Source organism: Charadrius vociferus, unplaced genomic scaffold (assembly GCF_000708025.1).
Source record: "Charadrius vociferus isolate BGI_N301 unplaced genomic scaffold, ASM70802v2 scaffold18, whole genome shotgun sequence".
NCBI classification, from domain to species: Eukaryota; Metazoa; Chordata; class Aves; order Charadriiformes; family Charadriidae; genus Charadrius; species Charadrius vociferus.
This window is the reverse complement of record NW_009649565.1, coordinates 214,139-231,355: the sequence shown is the minus strand read 5'-3', so window position 1 is coordinate 231,355 and position 17,217 is coordinate 214,139. Positions and strand designations below refer to the sequence as shown.

At 46.2% G+C, this 17,217-nt stretch overlaps 1 protein-coding gene across 1 annotated transcript in view; it reads right to left on the bottom strand.

Moving 5' to 3' along the window:
* SDK1 (sidekick cell adhesion molecule 1) overlaps window positions 1–17,217 on the bottom strand; it is a gene marked incomplete at its 5' end in the record, with an annotated part of 212,530 nt that overhangs the window by 28,787 nt on the left and 166,526 nt on the right. The window contains one exon of the mRNA XM_009890061.1: window positions 15,314–15,415. Coding sequence (XP_009888363.1) covers window positions 15,314–15,415 — 102 coding nt within the window. The remainder of the gene's footprint in view (window positions 1–15,313; window positions 15,416–17,217) is intronic.

Here is a 17,217-nt window from a genome sequence, read left to right as displayed (position 1 = left end):
GCCGGACGGCGCCGGGAAGCGGCTGGGAGCATCGCAGCCCCTGGTGCCAGCCCGGTCCCCCACTCGGCACCGCGGCTTCCTAACAACCTCTTCCAAGGCTCCGAGACTCAGGGCCAAAATACTGTCTAAAATTACCTCCAAAGCCAGTCAGAGGCTAATCAATTCAACTAATATTTTATGTATGACAAAACAACTTTTAGTCTGCTGCTCGTTAGCTCCGCTTTGATTCTACCTTTGCATATACGCGCTGGACCTCTTTGGCTGCTGATGGCTTTTCTTCTTCGCATTGTGCTGCGCTAGAAAACTAATCTTTGAGCGCACCTGGGTCACACCATCCTTCCCTTTGTCCGGATCCAACTTGGTGCACGTGGATTTTCCTCCCCGGCGGCTAGCAAGGACGGCCTGTTTGCCAGACCTGCTGTCTCTGCCTCCGGCAGCTTGTAACAAACCCGCACACGTTCTGTTTACAGAAAAGGTGCCCGAGCGCGTCCTCTTGGAACTCCAGAAGTAGGGAGAGAAAGGCAGGGCAAAGGGTACGCTTCTCCTTTCTCCACGTTGCCGTCGCCTGCACCCAGACCAGCTGAGGAAGCTGCCTCTTTTCTCTCTGCCCCTTTCTGGGCCGTAAATAGAAGCGATAAAACATTCGCTACTCGAGTTAGATAGCCCCGGTTATCTGTTCCTCTGGAGACTTCCTTCTTTAGAGAGAATGACCTTCATAAGTCACACTTTTCTACCAATACTCCCTCCCCCCAGAGTTATAAAATAAAATAGTAATTAACACCCACTCAGCCTGACACCAACTATTTATTTTGTTCTAACTGTGTGGTTTCCATATTATCACTGCCCACCCTGCCGTTAATGGAAATGTTAATAACCAGCGCCAGGTTGTTGTGACAGATGCTTGGGCTCATTATCAGAAATTCTTATTTACCGCTCCATTAAACGACAGAATCGCACAAAAAAACAATTCAATCAAAACTAACTGGAGGTATTTTAACAGCCACATTAATAATCCAAAACATAAATAAAGTTAATGTCTTTTGCATGTTTGCCATCGGCAACTCTATTGCAAAATTATTGCTGTACAATTAAAACGTGAAAGGCAAAATTGAAAATAGCCTTTATCCCCGTGCTCAGTTAAAACTATTTGTTTATTATACTTTTTCTTGTTTCCTTTTTGGCTAGATGTAGCCAATGCATGAGGTGATGACGACCATCAGTAAAATACAGCTTGTTCCCAGGGGTGCACTCGTCTAATTGCTGCCCCGTCTTCTGCGCTTCGCCGGAGGAGCGAGGGCAGCAGCCGCCGCCTGGGTTCACTGCAACGTAGGGCTGTTCCGTTAAGGACCAAAAATCTCAAGATTTTGAGACTTTCACAGCACACATCAGCGCGAGGCCAAACCCATCACACACTACAAACCTGAAAATACATCTCAGAGATCTGCAGAAGATGATGTGCTGAGGGAAACAGGAATATGTACAATCACAGAAGAAAATGGATCACTTTAGCAATGTTATTTTCTTTCTAGATAGTGACACTACTGTCTGTCCTGAACCGACAGCTTCAAAGTACTCTCAATACCCAGGTCTGAAGCAGTGCCTACAATAGAATTTTTCTTTGGATCCCATACGCCAGCCTGGAACAATTGCTGTTTCCGAGATGCGACCATTAGAAGAGCCGGCGTGCGCAACCCGCTGCCAGAAAAACACTGCTTTTCCTCAAACCCTTTTTGGAGCACGTCTAAGAAACACAATGGTTAAAAACTGCCAGTGATCATTCTCCACTGACACGCTCGCTGCTGGAGCTGCACTTCTGCTGGCACGGCGGTGGAAAATTTGATGGGAGGGGAAAAAAAAAAACCAAAAAAGACAATGTGGAAAAAGACATTTCTCTTCGCTACCCCAGAGCCTCCACGAGATGCAAATTGTTTGGTTTTGTGCCCTGCGAGTCTGTCCCTCAGTTCAACTTTCAAAGGCTGATGTGTCCCTCCTCTTCTGAGCACAGATTTCTTGTTGACAGCAAGGGACAGCAGAAAAGTGCCGCTGCCGCTTGATGTGGCTCTGTGCAGACAGCACGTTACATTAAGGGTGAAATGAAATACTTTAAAAAGAAGGAAACAAATCCCTAAAGACTCTACCTGTTTGAAACCCCAAACCGTTCACTGAATGTATGGACAGCCTGTGCCAATAAAAGCAAGTGCATTTTAAAGGTGAATTCAAAAGCCTTTTTACCTTCTAGGAATGCAGTTCAAGATTACTGAGCTCTGAATCTTTTCATGGCTGTTGCAATCACAAATACATAAAAAGCAAGGTTAAAGCTGCATACCTTGCACTGCTTTAGGTGTCAGTGACATTATCAACTATAGCAGGAGTGACACAGAGCCCTGAGGGTCCAAACTCAGCTCTTGGCAGGTGGAAAACATTTCACTTTCCCCGGAAAAAAGATGTATGTATTCACGAAGTCCTATTCTGCGCACGTATCCTTGGAATCTCACACAGGTATTTGTAAACATTTCTTTTCATATCTGATTTCAATTCACCTTTGAGATTGTCTCCTTGAAACTCTCATCCCAAAAGTACGGAGAAAGGTTGAGCAGGTTGTATAGTAATTAGCAAAAAAACCCCCATCATCATCAATGGACTGGGGTGATGTTGGCAGGATCATATAAAGGCAAGAAACGCAAGAGGGAGTCAAAACGAGCCCATGAAGAAAGTTACGCATCTAAATCCACATTTAAACATATTAACTGCCCTCATTTTCCAGCCTCGGCTCATACTGCCGTCAATTTGAGCTTGCAAATGCTTATAACCTTTAACGAGAAGGTGCTTAAAATCCCCCGTGGCCTGCCCGCACCGCAGCTCCGTGCGCTGCAGAAGGTTCACCTTAGTTTTTCTCGCTGCTTGCTTGGGATATTTGCTCTCAGGGCTGTGTGGCACCGAGAGCTTTTCATCAGTATGAAACTACTATTCCTTTTCTTAGCGACAGTTGGCACGATGCTCTGGAGCACAGGTAGGCTACAAATCCTTCTGATTCATTGGGTAAACTTAATAACTGTTTTTATGAAGCATTCCTTGCTGCCGTTACATCTGCTCCAATTTCTGGGCAGCAAAGGATTTCTCCTCTACTGATTTTCTAATTGTTTCTATAACGCCAGTACTATGTCAGAATATTCACAGACAAGTCTGGGACAAGATTCCCCGAAAATCGTGCCATTTAAATAAACATGCGGGCAAAAAAATGAGGAGAAAAATGCAGTGAGAGAGACTGAAGATTTTCTGTGCAGCAGCTTGATCCCCCAGTTCCAAACAATCCCGAGCAAATTTCTCTTTTGTAAAGACCTCTGATCCTTTTCTATCTAGCAAGTGTGTCCCCCCTCCCAGTTCATCAAAGCATGCCTTTGTGAACATGCCTGCTTTTATTCCCTAGTAATCAATATATTTGCATTTTGGTGGTAGCACCTAGAGGCCAGAATCTCATTGCACAATGTGTTGCATAAACACAGAACAAAGAGACAGCTCCAGGCCTAAAAAGCCTCTAATCTGTATGTCTACCCATTATAACGGAGGGGTGGTTGCGGCACCTCCGTGTATCAGCTGTAACCTTATCTACCCAGGGAGTAAAAACAAGAGAGAAGACACAGCCATATTCCATGTAGCATGTGCCGACAATTAAAGCAAGCACCCCTGAAGTTTACACACTGATTCCTGGCACACACGGTCATGGAAAAAAAGAGCTGGAAAGGATTTGGAGAGGGCTCAGACATCCATCCTCCTGCGTCACGCCGGGATCAGCTCGGCTGGTCAGATGTTTGGGTAATCGCGATCACTGACCTCTTTCCCGATCCCCCTGCCATCCCCACGCAAACTCTGCCAGCATACCCCTATTTTAGTAACTCTTAAAATAACGCCCAGATTGCTTTTTTTGTCGGTGGTGGTTGGTTGGGTTTTTTTTTTAAATGCCTATCCTAAACCATCCTCTCCGTATTGAAGTTCTGTCCCCGCCGTAGCGAGGAGAACAGATTGTTTCTTCTCCCGTTGCAGCCACTGCCCTCAAGTTATGGCGCAGATAAGCAACGGTTAAGTGGATTATAAAAGCCAAACACAACACAACAAACAGAAGGTCGCAAGATAAAACAGCCGGACTGATCTGCGGAATGGGCAAAGCCGAACGCAAGGGGTTTTCTTGCAGCGTGGGCTTAGAGAAGGAACACGGGGATGGCACCTCCCAAGAACGAACACAAAGGTGTATCCGCAGCCGTTTGCAGTCGCTCCTTAAGCCGAACGCAAGGGGTTTTCTTGCAGCGTGGGCTTAGAGAAGGAACACGGGGATGGCACCTCCCAAGAACGAACACAAAGGTGTATCCGCCGCGACAGCAAAGCGACATGAGAGACAAACGTTCAGTGTTTATTGACCGTTCCCTTACAGGGCCTGCGAAAGGGAGGTGGGAGCGAGGAACGCTTCCCCTGTGCAGCACTACCTCTGTGCCATCAGGAATGCTGCGTGAGCGATGCTGATTAGTTCAATAACAATTAGTTAATTGTGCTTCAAAAGCAGCTACTGCGAAGCTGCTTTCCACTGTGACAAAGCGGCACAAGCTATATTTAGAATGTAAAAGACGTTTCCCACCAATTTCTGGCTGTTTTGAGCTAGGCTACATTTTTGTGAGGGAAGAACGCGCTTTTTCCAAGGGCTGCACTTTCTGGGGTTACCCAGACACGTTCCAGACGCAGGAAGACGAACAAAGGCTGTAGATCTTAACCCCTCCAACACAACTCCCTTTGCTAACGCTGGACCTGAGTGCTCCTACCCTCTTTCTCAGGTATGACAATTGGGTACCAAAACCTCGTGCTCTGCCAGTTGTTAACTTTGTCAGGCTGGTGCCACCCCGCCACGTGGAGCGAGTCTCGGGAAAGGAGCAATTTGGTCTCCCCCGTCGTTGAGAAGCCCAACCTCCTCCTGGGGGGGGGAGGGAGGCAGTTAAAGCGCTGGAAAAGTCAGATCTTAGTAGGAAAGAACCCTTTTTCGGGGATGTTGATATATGTGTTGATTTACGCAGTTGCACAGATCAGTGTAAGAGAAACTGATACATTTCCTGGCGTACAGGAGACCAATGGAAGTCGATACAAGAAGAACTTGAACAACATTTCTCTCACCCTCATGAACACCACTGGAGAGGGAGCACAATCTAACTGATGCAAAAATAGAAAGCTCAACAGACAAACCTACCTTGGCGGAGGAGAAGGGGTGGAGAGGAGAAAAAGAATAGCTTTCAGGATGGGGACTTTGGGAATGTAGCACACCTGCAATTGCTTTACTCTGTGCAGTATTATGTGGGTAGGCAAACACTTGGCCCCCTCCTTGTGTACTACACGTAGTACAGTAGCTGTGTTTTGCCACATCAAATTTTTAAGGGTATGAAAGTCATGAAAAAGCATAAATAAAAGCACCTGCAAACGATACCCCAAAGTAACATCCCCAGCTTCTTTGCTCAGCACTGGGCAGGTTCCCAGCGTTGGCTAGGCACGTCTTCAGCATCTGCAGAGATATGAGAGGGAGGCGAGGGTGGAGGGAGGAAAGAAGGAGAGATGACATTCACTGCACATATCGGAAAAACATTGAAATGAAGCAAGGACTAGAAATGGAGTATCCCTTCCACAGACCCAGGCGCTAGGAGGTTATCTGCCTATGCCATTTTTTTTTGCACTGAGGCGGCAATCGTGTTCCGAGGAAACCTCCACAGATATGACTTATTCATGAAGAACTTTCACAAACTGGCAAGTGACTCAAGCAGAAGTAATTCTCGTCCTGTCCCTCACCATCTCTGCCAGCGGTGGTGAAAACACCGTTGCTGTGATTACTAATCTTCTAATATGGGGTTCAGATTTCCCAATGAGTCACGTGCAACCCAGAATTTTCATGGGAGAGACATGATCTGGGTGATGCAGAAGTTACCGGGATCGCATTAGAGTGCCTACAACTGAGGCGAACCTCCCAGAGCAGTACTGCAAAATAGTTAGAGCCTGCAAAAAAAAAACCCTACACACTTTTCTTTTGCTGAAGCCCACAGTTCTACTTAGCTAATACAAACCTAAACCAGGCTATCACATCGCATACTGGGATTATCCATCAAGGGACTGAGAACGCCCGGCCCAAAAGTGAAGCCCTTACAGAACTGTCAGACTGCCTCTGGAAAGGGCATACAGGTGGTTAAAACAGGAAGGGGGGGAAACAGTAAAATGAGCTTTTTCCTCTATTTCTTTTGTGTCAACAAGGCTGTGGTCACACGCAGGCAGGCAGCCCGTCAGTCAGCAGAGACGGACCCACGAGCAGGAACAGCAAGAGCCTGACAAGCATTAGGTATGCGCAAACAAACGTACAGGCATAAACCGACGAGCTAAAATCCCCTCTCACTTACATCAATGCAAATTCGGGTTAGCGCCGCTGAAGCCGGCCGAGCTAACCCAGTGTGAAAGTTGTGTAAGTGAGAGCAGTGGCAGCTCTGCCGAGCGCAGGATTCACCCCCCAGGAGGTACTGGAGGTTGTTCAAGGGTGCAAGGGATGGCGAAGGACTGCGGAGTGTCTGATGCTCTGGCCCGATCCTCCCTCACGTGCACTGTGAGGAGCGGGAGAAGCACCGAGTGGGAAAGTACCGCTCTCAACTCTCTTAGAAAAGTCTACCCATTAGACAAAGGCAAAATTACTTCAGACTATTTCCCCAGGCTCTCCAGTTCCCAAGACGACTCCTCCTCCTTTTATAGTCGTGTTCCACTCATTATAATTTGTTAATCCCACACTCTAATATCGTAATACCACAAGTTCATGGCAGCTGACAAAAGCACCCACTTAATGTTCACTAACAGAAACAGCAGCACCTACTAAAGACTAAGAAGCACCATTAACTCCTTATGCTGCACTAAAGTCAAGAGAGCGTATCAAATAATCGGGGTGAATCTCCACTGGGTTTGCCATACACCAAATGTTAAAAGCCGTATCGAAAAAAGTCAAACTGAGCAGGTGAGATCTGACACTGCGACAAACGTTCGCCATGGCTTTAGTGCAAGTTTGGGGATGTGACCCCCATGAGGGACTGATTTAGGATTTACAGATTGCAATGGTCTGAGGACCTCAGGAATCCCATGGAGGACTGTGATCTTGTACTCCTGGGGAGAGAGAGATTAAATTGGCATTTTCTTGACTTTGAGTGAGAGTTTTCTCTTCCCTTATTTATTTTGCAGTCCTAACATCCCCAAGTTCACCACTGTGGTCCTATACCCCCCTATCATCCCAGTGTCCGGATTGCTGGGGCCAAAATCTTTTAGAATACTGCTAACTCATACTTTCATAAGAAAAAACATGGCAACTTTTTTTTGTTTGCAGTCTACAACAGGCAACCTGAAACGCCTCCAGTTCCGTGATTGACGATGGATACAGCAAACAGATGTCAGAAAAGAAAACCAACTGTGTTTCTCTACAGCTGGCTTCACAGCAAAGCCCTACAGAGGAGGCAAAGCCGCGGGAGTTGAGACCCATATGAAAATAGTTACGACGTTTTGCTCACATATCCCAGGCTGACTGCAAACGAGCAGAGCAGGACTGCACAATTAGAGGAAACAGAAATTTGGCTGCAAATATTACCCTTTCTCGTCAAAAATACTCAAACTCCAGCCTGTGTCTGCTTGAACAGGAGCTATCAGCCAGGGGCTTCCCCACTTCTTTACCGGCGCAATTTATGGCCCGTTTTACTTTACTACTGATTGCTCATGTTTTTGAAAGGAAGGTTAATTCCTTTGCTTTTAATGGAGTGGCTCTGCTGTTAGTTCAGTAAGGCTTTGCATACACGATCAGGCTTCTCATCCCTCCGCCCTCTGTGTACTGTGCAGGGATGTCCCCGCGCTGGGTTCTTCACAGGCCATATAACACTGGCGCAGAACAGCTCATTTGTCCCACCACTCCCACTGCCGCTCGCCCCAACCACCGAACAAAGATGGGAGTGCTGGTGATGAATTAGAGTACGGAGAGCCCGTCTGTCTCGGGCTACACTCAGTGCTGAAAATCGACATCAAATTGTTGGGTTCGTGAGCTGGAAGTTCATCATCTGAACAAAACGTCGGACGGCAATTGCAGCCCAACGCCACCCACACCAGCAACAGCAGTGGCAGAGAGGATCAGCTGATCAAAACCTGATGACATTTTTGCTTGGACAGAAACATCTTTCCTACATTGAGACGTGATAAAAAGAGGCAATTAAACCAGAGCTTAGCAGGAGCTGCCGCACCATATAAAGCATTGTGCTGTACCAAAGGCTGCTTATGACCAATATTAACAACTTAATGAGCTGTTAATGAGGCGCGCATTCAGCTTTTACTTGCAGCATGAAAACATTGCAAATCATTTTAGGGAGCTTCTGGACTGTCAATGGAGAATTAAAGATGTCAAATAAGCCCATCAAATCTATGTCTCAATCTGGACACTGCTTTCCAGTGCATTCTCTTAAAATTCCTTTTCCTATATGGTAGAATAACTTGCTTTGACAGCAGTACGACTCTCACTTAGACTTTGCTTCCTTCTGCCTTGACATTAGATTTCAGTCTCCAGAGAGCTGCAGGGATGTCTTTTTGACATGTTGACATTAAGGACATTTCTTCCAGACTCACACTGGCACGGTTACTTTCTGTCTTAACATTATAAGAGCAGCTACTGAGCTAAGCTACCGAATTTGGAAGTTTAATTACGAAACCTTTGTGCTTGTCTGTAAACAGATTAAGAACGTGAAACCACCCTTAAAAAAAATAGCCAGTTTGAGCAGGAAAGGGAGCCAAGGTTTATATAGAAATTCATATCCGTAATTCCCCAGCAGTGCAGCAGCACCAGTAACACACAAGCAATGACTAATGCTCTAATGTAGGCGCACTTTAGTTTGTTATTTTTTACTATCCTGTCACAGCCCTGCAGGATTAGATAATGCAGCCGAGTGCTATCTATACTGCTATTACCACCAGTGGAGCTGCATTGATGGGAACAACAAATCCAAATTGGACTTGCTGCAGACAAGCCCCAAGCGGAAACCATGTATAGAGTGAGTCTGGAGGAGTTTAAAATCCACCACCAAGTACTGATGGGATGCACCCAGTGGCTGATCCTACTCTCAGAAACAGAATGCCGTTAGGATACAGGTGTAATGGTTTCCAGTAACACAAGAGAAACTGAAAAAAAGGTCTATTTCCCAGACCAAACAGGAAACGTCTCACCATTTTTTTCCCCTCTCCATCTTCCTATAATTTCCCTTTCTTGATCTGCTCTGAATTTGCTCTGCTCTTTTAGTGTATTGTTGGAGAACGTGGCATGGATCCTTAACTCTAAGCTCAGAGGAGAACTTCTTCCTTAAGGAGAACGACAGTGGGGACAGGATGAAAACTCAGTGTCCCGCCTGGAGCAGGGTGTCCCCAGGACAGCGGTGTAAAGTGCATTCACAATTAAGCATGATATCGGAACAGCTCTGCAAATTCTTTAAATTTAAAGGGGAGGGGAAAAGGAAAATCAATGTTTCAAACGCCCTGCCATCCCCTGAAAGTAGCCTTTTGCTGATGTTCAGCAGTGTCAACAATTAAAAGGCAGATACCTTGGCATTTCAAAGGCGTGGTGCTTTTAAAGTGACAAGGAAGGTCAACCCCTTTGTTCAAAGTTTGAGCAAGGGAAACCGGTAGTTTATTTACTATACCACTTTCCAATAGCTTCCCTCCATCCCCTTTTGTTTATCAAGGGAAGATACTGTCCCTAGGCTGACAGGTTTTAGACTGCTGCAATGTGAAATGGCCACGATAATCCCTCTCTTCCCTCCTCCAGTGGCATCTGGGATGGAAATGCCCACCCAGTTCTTCTGGCTGTGCCAGCAGCAACGTGCTCCCTATCTGCATAGGCACAGGCAGCCACCGAGAGACACGGCCACGTGTCCCCAGCAGATAGGAGAAAACAGCCAAGGGGGCCACAGCAGACTGACTGAAGCTGCCAGCTCTAATGCGTTGAAATGTTGTCATTCCTCTTGTAGGCTGTTAACAAGGAGGCACAGGGGACTTCTCTGCACGGCATCTTCTCAGCTACATTCGGGGTAGGGAAGAAGATAATGCATCAGTGCTAGAAGAGAAAGGGAAGGCCAAGGTAGTGCTGAGGGAGTCCCTTCTCCAGAAGGTGACCCATGATGGGGAGGTGACACCACAAAGGGTATTTTGCATGAACACATGAAAAGAGCGAAGCCTGCAGAAAGAGATTAAAGCACTCGAGGACTGTCGTGGTTTAACGCCAGCCAGCAACTAGGGTTGGTAAAAGGATACAGAAGACAAAAGTCACTCTCACCACCCAGTGAATTGGTTGCCCAGCCTGAACTGACCCAGGCAGTGATTGCGGATTCCCGCCCCCGCGGCCAACCCCCGTTTATATACTGAGCATGACATCTATGGTATGGAATATTCCTTTGGCAATTCTGTTGTTCTGTCTACGCTCCTTCTCAGTTTCTATGGGAAACTGAAAAAAATCCTCGAATACTGTAAACGTCACCTAAAAGCAGCTAAAACAGTATGCATTATTGACATTCCATTCCTACTAAATCTGAAACACAGTAGCCACTAGAAAGAAAATTAACTCTCTCCCAGTTGAAACCAGGAGAAGGACAAAGCAGCCCTGTTCTGACAACCTTCTCTGGCATTATTAGCACAAGAGACAAAGGGACATTGCCTGAGCAGAGACAACCAGGTAAGAAGGGACAACGCTCTTTGCTAGAAGCCGTTTCTAAAGGGGAGCCAGGAGCCTGCAGTCAAGTCTTTGTTTCCTTACGAGGCTTCTTTCTCCTTAGCATTGCTGCTTCTCTCTATTTTGTCTTCTCTTTCCCAAACCTAAATCACCATTTTTGGTCCCAGAGTTTTCCAGATGGTTTCTGTTTGTCTGTGCAATGCTGGAGACAGCCAGGCAGCTCTGAGTGCTTCCCCTGACGTTACAGGCAGAGCAGAGCTTTCCTCCACGTGTCAGCTACGGGTGGACAAAACAAAGTTTGTGAACTCCAGGAGCACCTGTGGAGCCACAGGCAGGAGGGCAGATGAAAATAATTGCAGATAACAGTGGGGAAATTTGCTTTGGTGTCTGCTAGCTTTGCACCAAGAGGTAGATGCCGGTTTTTGAAGATGGTAAGAGCAGAGCAGTAAGAAGCAGTTGCCCCTGCGTCCCGCTCCTGTTCCTTTCCAAGCTACGGTTTCCTTTGGGAGAAAGTGAGACTGCCAGGAAACCTTTTGTGAAAGGTGATGGTACAACCACGGCGGCATTTCAATGGAGGACTTCTAAGGAGGAGATCTCTATCTCCCAGCTCTTTTTACTCCTTGCCTTTCCCGTTGCAGACCCAGCTCTCATTATTTAAAAGAACAACAACAACGAACCAGCCTCATCAGTTCTTGTGAATTCTGAAGGTCACCGATGTCACTATCAGTTATAATGACACACATCACTCCCCTCTTCACACAAATGGATTTACAACCTGTTTAAAGGCTGGTGTCTCTCGGTGCACTTCACCCCTTCTGCTACCTCCTCTCCGCACACACGCACTCTCCTCCAGCAGCAGCTGCTGGAAGAAATTATGAATTCCATTATTTTTCATCCAGAACAGCTTTGCAGTATATGGGAGAAGCACTGGAGGCTGCAGGCTCGTTAACACAGGATTTGTATTGCCGCCTTCCATTTTATTCACCTTCCCAAATTAGGTGAAGCACGCCTGCCCCAAACCTGTGATTTCTGTTTAATTAAAATGCAGGTAGCGGAGTCTCCTGAACTCCGGAGCCCACCACACAATCCGACAGTGACAGCGACCTGGTAGCCTAATGCTCTTGATATAGTGGCTGCTCTAACAGAGTCTTAATTTCAGTCGAGCAGAACAGCACCTCTGGTAGCAGCTGCATTTAGGGCCGGGATGAATACCAGTGCCCAGCCTCTCGCTGAACGCTCACTGCCTTCCCAATCAACGCCGGCATCCCTGACAGCTCAACTGCTAAATGAATTAACAAGGCGAGAAGGGGGCTTGCCGACGGGGCTGCGACTCCCTTCCTCATTTCTGCAAGCGGCGGCTTTCAATTTTTCTGTCATTTGCCGGGAGATGCGCGTGGTTCTCTAATGAGCAGGGCAGAGCCGCAGCCAGCTCTAAAAAGGCGACGTTACGAGGATCTTCTGGTCAGCGGAGGAGAGGGATCCAGATGTTTGAGGCAGGTGGGGGAAGGACACCGGCTCTGTGCAGACCGGACAGGCAGCGCGTCCCTCCGGGCTGCACCGAGCGCGAGGATGCCCAGCCCGCTCTCCGGGCGCCGGGAGGAACTCCTCTCCGCACCACTGAGTTTTGCAAACATGCAGGCGGAACTCAAAATGGAGCCTTCGCCGGGGCTTCGATCTTATGGGCTACTGTAACAAGAAAAAGGTTTTGCCCCACCTGTAGCATAAAAAAAACCCCAAACAACCCTCAAAACCCCAAACACTTGCAGCCAGCTTCCTTCTCACCAGGCAAGTCAGGATACAGAGCTCTGTTACTCGTGCCTGGCCCGTTGGTTGTTCTCTTCCAAAATTTCCCCCTGCCCATCACTCAGAGGCAATTGAGACCTGAGTGCCTGGGCTGCCCGAGGAGGCTGTCGGTTGGGGTACGGCTCAAGGGCACCCCAGGACTTGAGAGAAACTCCCCATTCGGGTGCTTTTCACCCATTTGATTGGCAAAACTGCCAGAAGGTTGGTTTTAATGGCTTCCCCCCTCCCCTCCTCCCAGTTTGTGAGGGGGTTCCACTGCCTACTGGAGCTTTTGTTGGAAAAAACCAGATACGATGATAGGAAAATCTTCAAATCTAACAGGGGAGAGCACAAGAGGGAAGGAAGGAATTACAGACACTCCTCCTCCTGCACCGCTTGTCTGGCTGTACCGGGCAGAGAAGCTGAACAGCACATCAGCCGTCAGTATTATTTCCAGGTGCCCCATGCTGTATGAAACCCCCACCAGAACTGCCCAGAATTGGGTATTTTGGCTGAGCTGGCCCGAACCCAGCACATTTCCCCAAAGGCACGTGCCGTATGTTCCTTTTTACAACCGAGAGAGGAATGTTCTCGCAACTACCAGAATTACTGCAACCCTTACGGCAGAGCGAAGCACCGTTTAACGGTGCTGAGATGTAAGTTATCTGGGGCCTTCAGACTGGTGACTGGTCCCCTTCAGTCATTTTGTGTTCCGTGCTACGCCCGCGTCGTCAGCAACTCTTGTTTATGGGGAAGGTTTTCTCGATTTTTAACGCGGATGCCCCGTTGCTGAAGCTAAGCAGACCCATTTTTTCCAGCTCACTGCTTAACTGCCTTTACCATGGGTAAGAACATGAAGCAAAAAATAACAACAAAAACTTGTATTTCCACAGCACACTTTAACTCAAAGGTGTCACAAATCAATTTAAAACTTAAATTGCAATACCAGCTCCAATCACTTTACTCACAGTATAAATCACAGCCGGTTCTGGAGGTGGAAGAGGCAGTTATATAACAAAGCGTAATAACTTCACACAACAAAAGTGAAAATCGGCAGGAAGATCCTGCATTCATCATTTCTACCGCGTGAACCTGGATTGTCCCTAACCAGAGGTAAAGCCAGTATCTCTAAAAAACCATCTGAGTCATGCTTCAGCTTCAGATATACCAGTCCCGCCTGTGAAAGAAGGTCTCCTGGGTATCTCAGTTTCCTCCCAAATTTAGCTCTTTCCATTGCCCTGTTCCCCGTCCAAGTTACGATAAGGCAGACCCAGACCGTGGGATTAAAAGACACGATATAACAGCATTTCCTTGTTTTCCCCAGCCGATTTTCTGTGCTGTGTACATGTGTATAGATGCATGTGCTGGCTCCATTTGCAGCAGTGAGATATTTCGCTCTGAAACAAAACTGTATTTTGAAGCCAGATACAGTTGGCTCCACTTGGGGCTTTCTTTGCTGCAGTTGCAGAAGTAAGTTGGAGCAGCAGCAAACTAGAAAAAAAATGTAAATATTGCCAGCTGTCTCTCCAGAACCACGCTGCTCTGATTAATTTATGATGTTTTCAGAGAAAGGCAGTGAATGTTACACCATATTTGAAATGAAAAGGTTAAGTAGAGTTTAAAAAAATGTGCAGTAGAATTTAAAAAAAGAAAAGTGCTTTGCTTAGTTTTGAGCAATAGAATATTTAATGAATAATAATAAAATGAATTAATGCTGGGTTTGATAGCTTCTACATCCTAGCCTTGAGACAGAAGAACAAAAGCGTAATCAGATTTCGTTCACGGCGGCGGACTGAACAACAGGAGGGAGCGTGTCGCCTATTCTTGTTCTAAGCTTCAAAAGATGCTGCTGCAGAAATTGATACCATAACTAACAACCATTTCGGCGCTAGCCTCTCTCCAGCTGGGGTCACCATAAATACGACACCGCCGTCGTGGCTCTGAGGAAGATATCAGCTATTCCAGTCCTGCGCTTCTCAGCTAGAGTTACCGCGAAGACCAGACTCAGCCGCGGGTTATCCGGGCTCTGCAAAACCACCTGTTTCACAAAGCACTCCAAGAAGCATCTTGTTAACGGTCTCATCCTGATTTCCACCTCCGGCCATCCAATGAAGGGATTTTAAAATGATCAGCAAGTTACATTTCATAAACACAGCCTGGATTCACGCACTAGACCCATAGTAAGGGGCATGAATAGTGCCACTGCCCCTCGGCTTCTGTAGAGCCTCAGCTATAGAGTCTGCGTGTTCCCGTGAGTAATCATCATCTGTGCCTCCCAAGCCAGCATCGAACTGGACACAACGTCTTCTTGACCTCAAGAGCATAAAAATCCAGCAAAGTGTGGTGCACAGGCAACATCTCTACACAGAGAGCTATAAAATAAAAGAACCAGCTTTCCAAGTCTCCCTTGTTTTGTACTTTTGTTTCTTTTCCCTTGTGGCTTTCCTGTGCTCCACTTTTCACTTCTTTAACTTGAGTCAATTTTTCCCTCAAGCTAATTTGGTATGAACAGTCATCCTCCTGCAACTCCAAAAATATTTTCTCTTCTTTCTTTCAAATGCCCTTTCTCCCCTTATTCGTGTAGACCAACTGGCTTTCAAATGGCAAGAAACTGTCACTGCCAACCTATTCCAGGAGAGAACGCTCCAAAAAAACCCATTAGTGATCATGACTAGGGAGTTTTTCAAATCATCCCTTTTCTGGATAAATATTAAATATTATCAGGAGAATACAAAACATGCCAGTACTTTAAAACCCCCCAAATCCCCTAATTTTCCTTTTACCTACCTGCTTCACCCACAAAGACTTCCACTGGTGTGCTGGTAGGGCTCTCACCAATTACATTATAGGCTGTCATTAGCACCTCATATCTCTTGTATTTCTTCAACTCTGAAAAAGTAAAATATTATATTATGCATTATTATTTATAATATATTAGAGACAGCTTTTAGGGTCTACCACCTCTTTATCATCAGACTTCTCTATTGTGAAATACAGCATCAGAACAGCACACTAGTGCACTTTTTACTTCCATCCTTCCTTAATTCCCACATCACGCCAGGAGTTGCATAATTATGAAAGATCTTTCCAATGAAATGGTAGGATTTCCCAGTGTTTCCTCAGGGTGTTGCTCCAGTAAGAGGAAGCATTTCTGATGCCCAACTAGCTAGAGGAACATCTCTAGGTCATTCTTAACGACAGACAAAGGCAGGACTTTGCTTTGAATGTTCAACCTATGGGCTCCTTTTGATCTCTACTGGTAGGAAGGAGCGTGGCTTCAAGCCTTTGCGTAATCCCAGGGACTTTCACCCAGAGAGGCATTTAACAACTGCGCTGCTCAAGAACGTCACCGCTGAAGCAGGGTGCAGAAGCAGATCTGCAGGGGAGAACCTGGAGTCCCATTCGAAGTACTGCGTGGGTGTCCTTCTCCTTCAAAGTGACCACAGCCTGAACACCAGTCACAGAGAGAAAGGAGACTGAAGTCTGGACTCCATTTGGCCACCAGGCTACCACTTTCTTTGCTGACATACAGAAACCACTCTGACAGACGAGGTAGGAGAGGGAAAGCAGTGTGAAAAAATGTAGAAAACCCAATTGTATGAAGGTAATTAGTAGATGCAAACAAGGGTGGAGTAAAATTGTGTCAATGTCATTAGGGGAGGCAGCGCCTGAGCAGTTTCATTTCAGATTTTGCATTTTCAGGATGAAAGAATCAATCCTAACAGAAATATTATCATCTAAAATATTTAACGGCAAAATTAAAGTAAGAGAGTGATCAATAATAAACTGCTGTATTTAAATGAGCGCTGAATTGATTAAGACACAGGGGTCCAAATTTCTCCCTTTGCCAATAATTTTCTCTGCTACCTATGAATCCGACAGTACCCTTAACGCCATGGCTGACAGTACGCCATCGGTTTGGTAGGGTTCAATAAGCCTAATCATACAAGTCCATCTAATTTCAGTTTCACAGAAGTGTTTACAAGTGTTGCGTTCTTATATCTGACTTGAGGCCAGCATCGTTCCCCGGTCTCAGGCATACTGCAAATGATATCCGATACATTACCAATGTTTTGATGTGACACCACTTAACTCAGATGGACTGCAAAACATGCAGCAAGCGAATCAGCAATAACGATGTTAAGTTCGTAAACAAGCAAACAAACAAAAAATGGTAAGATCTATAGGATACAGTACTGGGCAGCTTGTACAGGGAAACTTTAATTGCTGCCATGAAAAGCCACAAGGGAGATTTTAGTGTTAACTGGATGTGGAAGAAAATGGAACACACGAGAGTTCATGCATGCAACTTTCAGTGGGGATAGGGCTTCATTTTTTTTTTTTTTAGCCCATCACAATCTGTGACTCAAGAGCCTTGGGCAAAACCTATCTAGTGAACCATCATCACCAGAAAGCAACTTGCCTTTTAACTCTGTCGAATGCTATTTTATTCATTTCCAATTGAAAACACCTCTGGAGATGCACATAAATTCATTGGGCCCTCTCTAAACTGGCCTCCTACTCCACCGAATGCCTGAGCATCGCAAGGCTTGAATCATAGGGCTAATGATGTGATACAGCTAAACTCAGACGGACCGCAAAATACGTAGCAAGCGAATCAAAATTCATTTAGCATCAGCAATACTGGCTTGTTACAGTCAATAATGTTTTACCTTCCCAGCAGCCACATT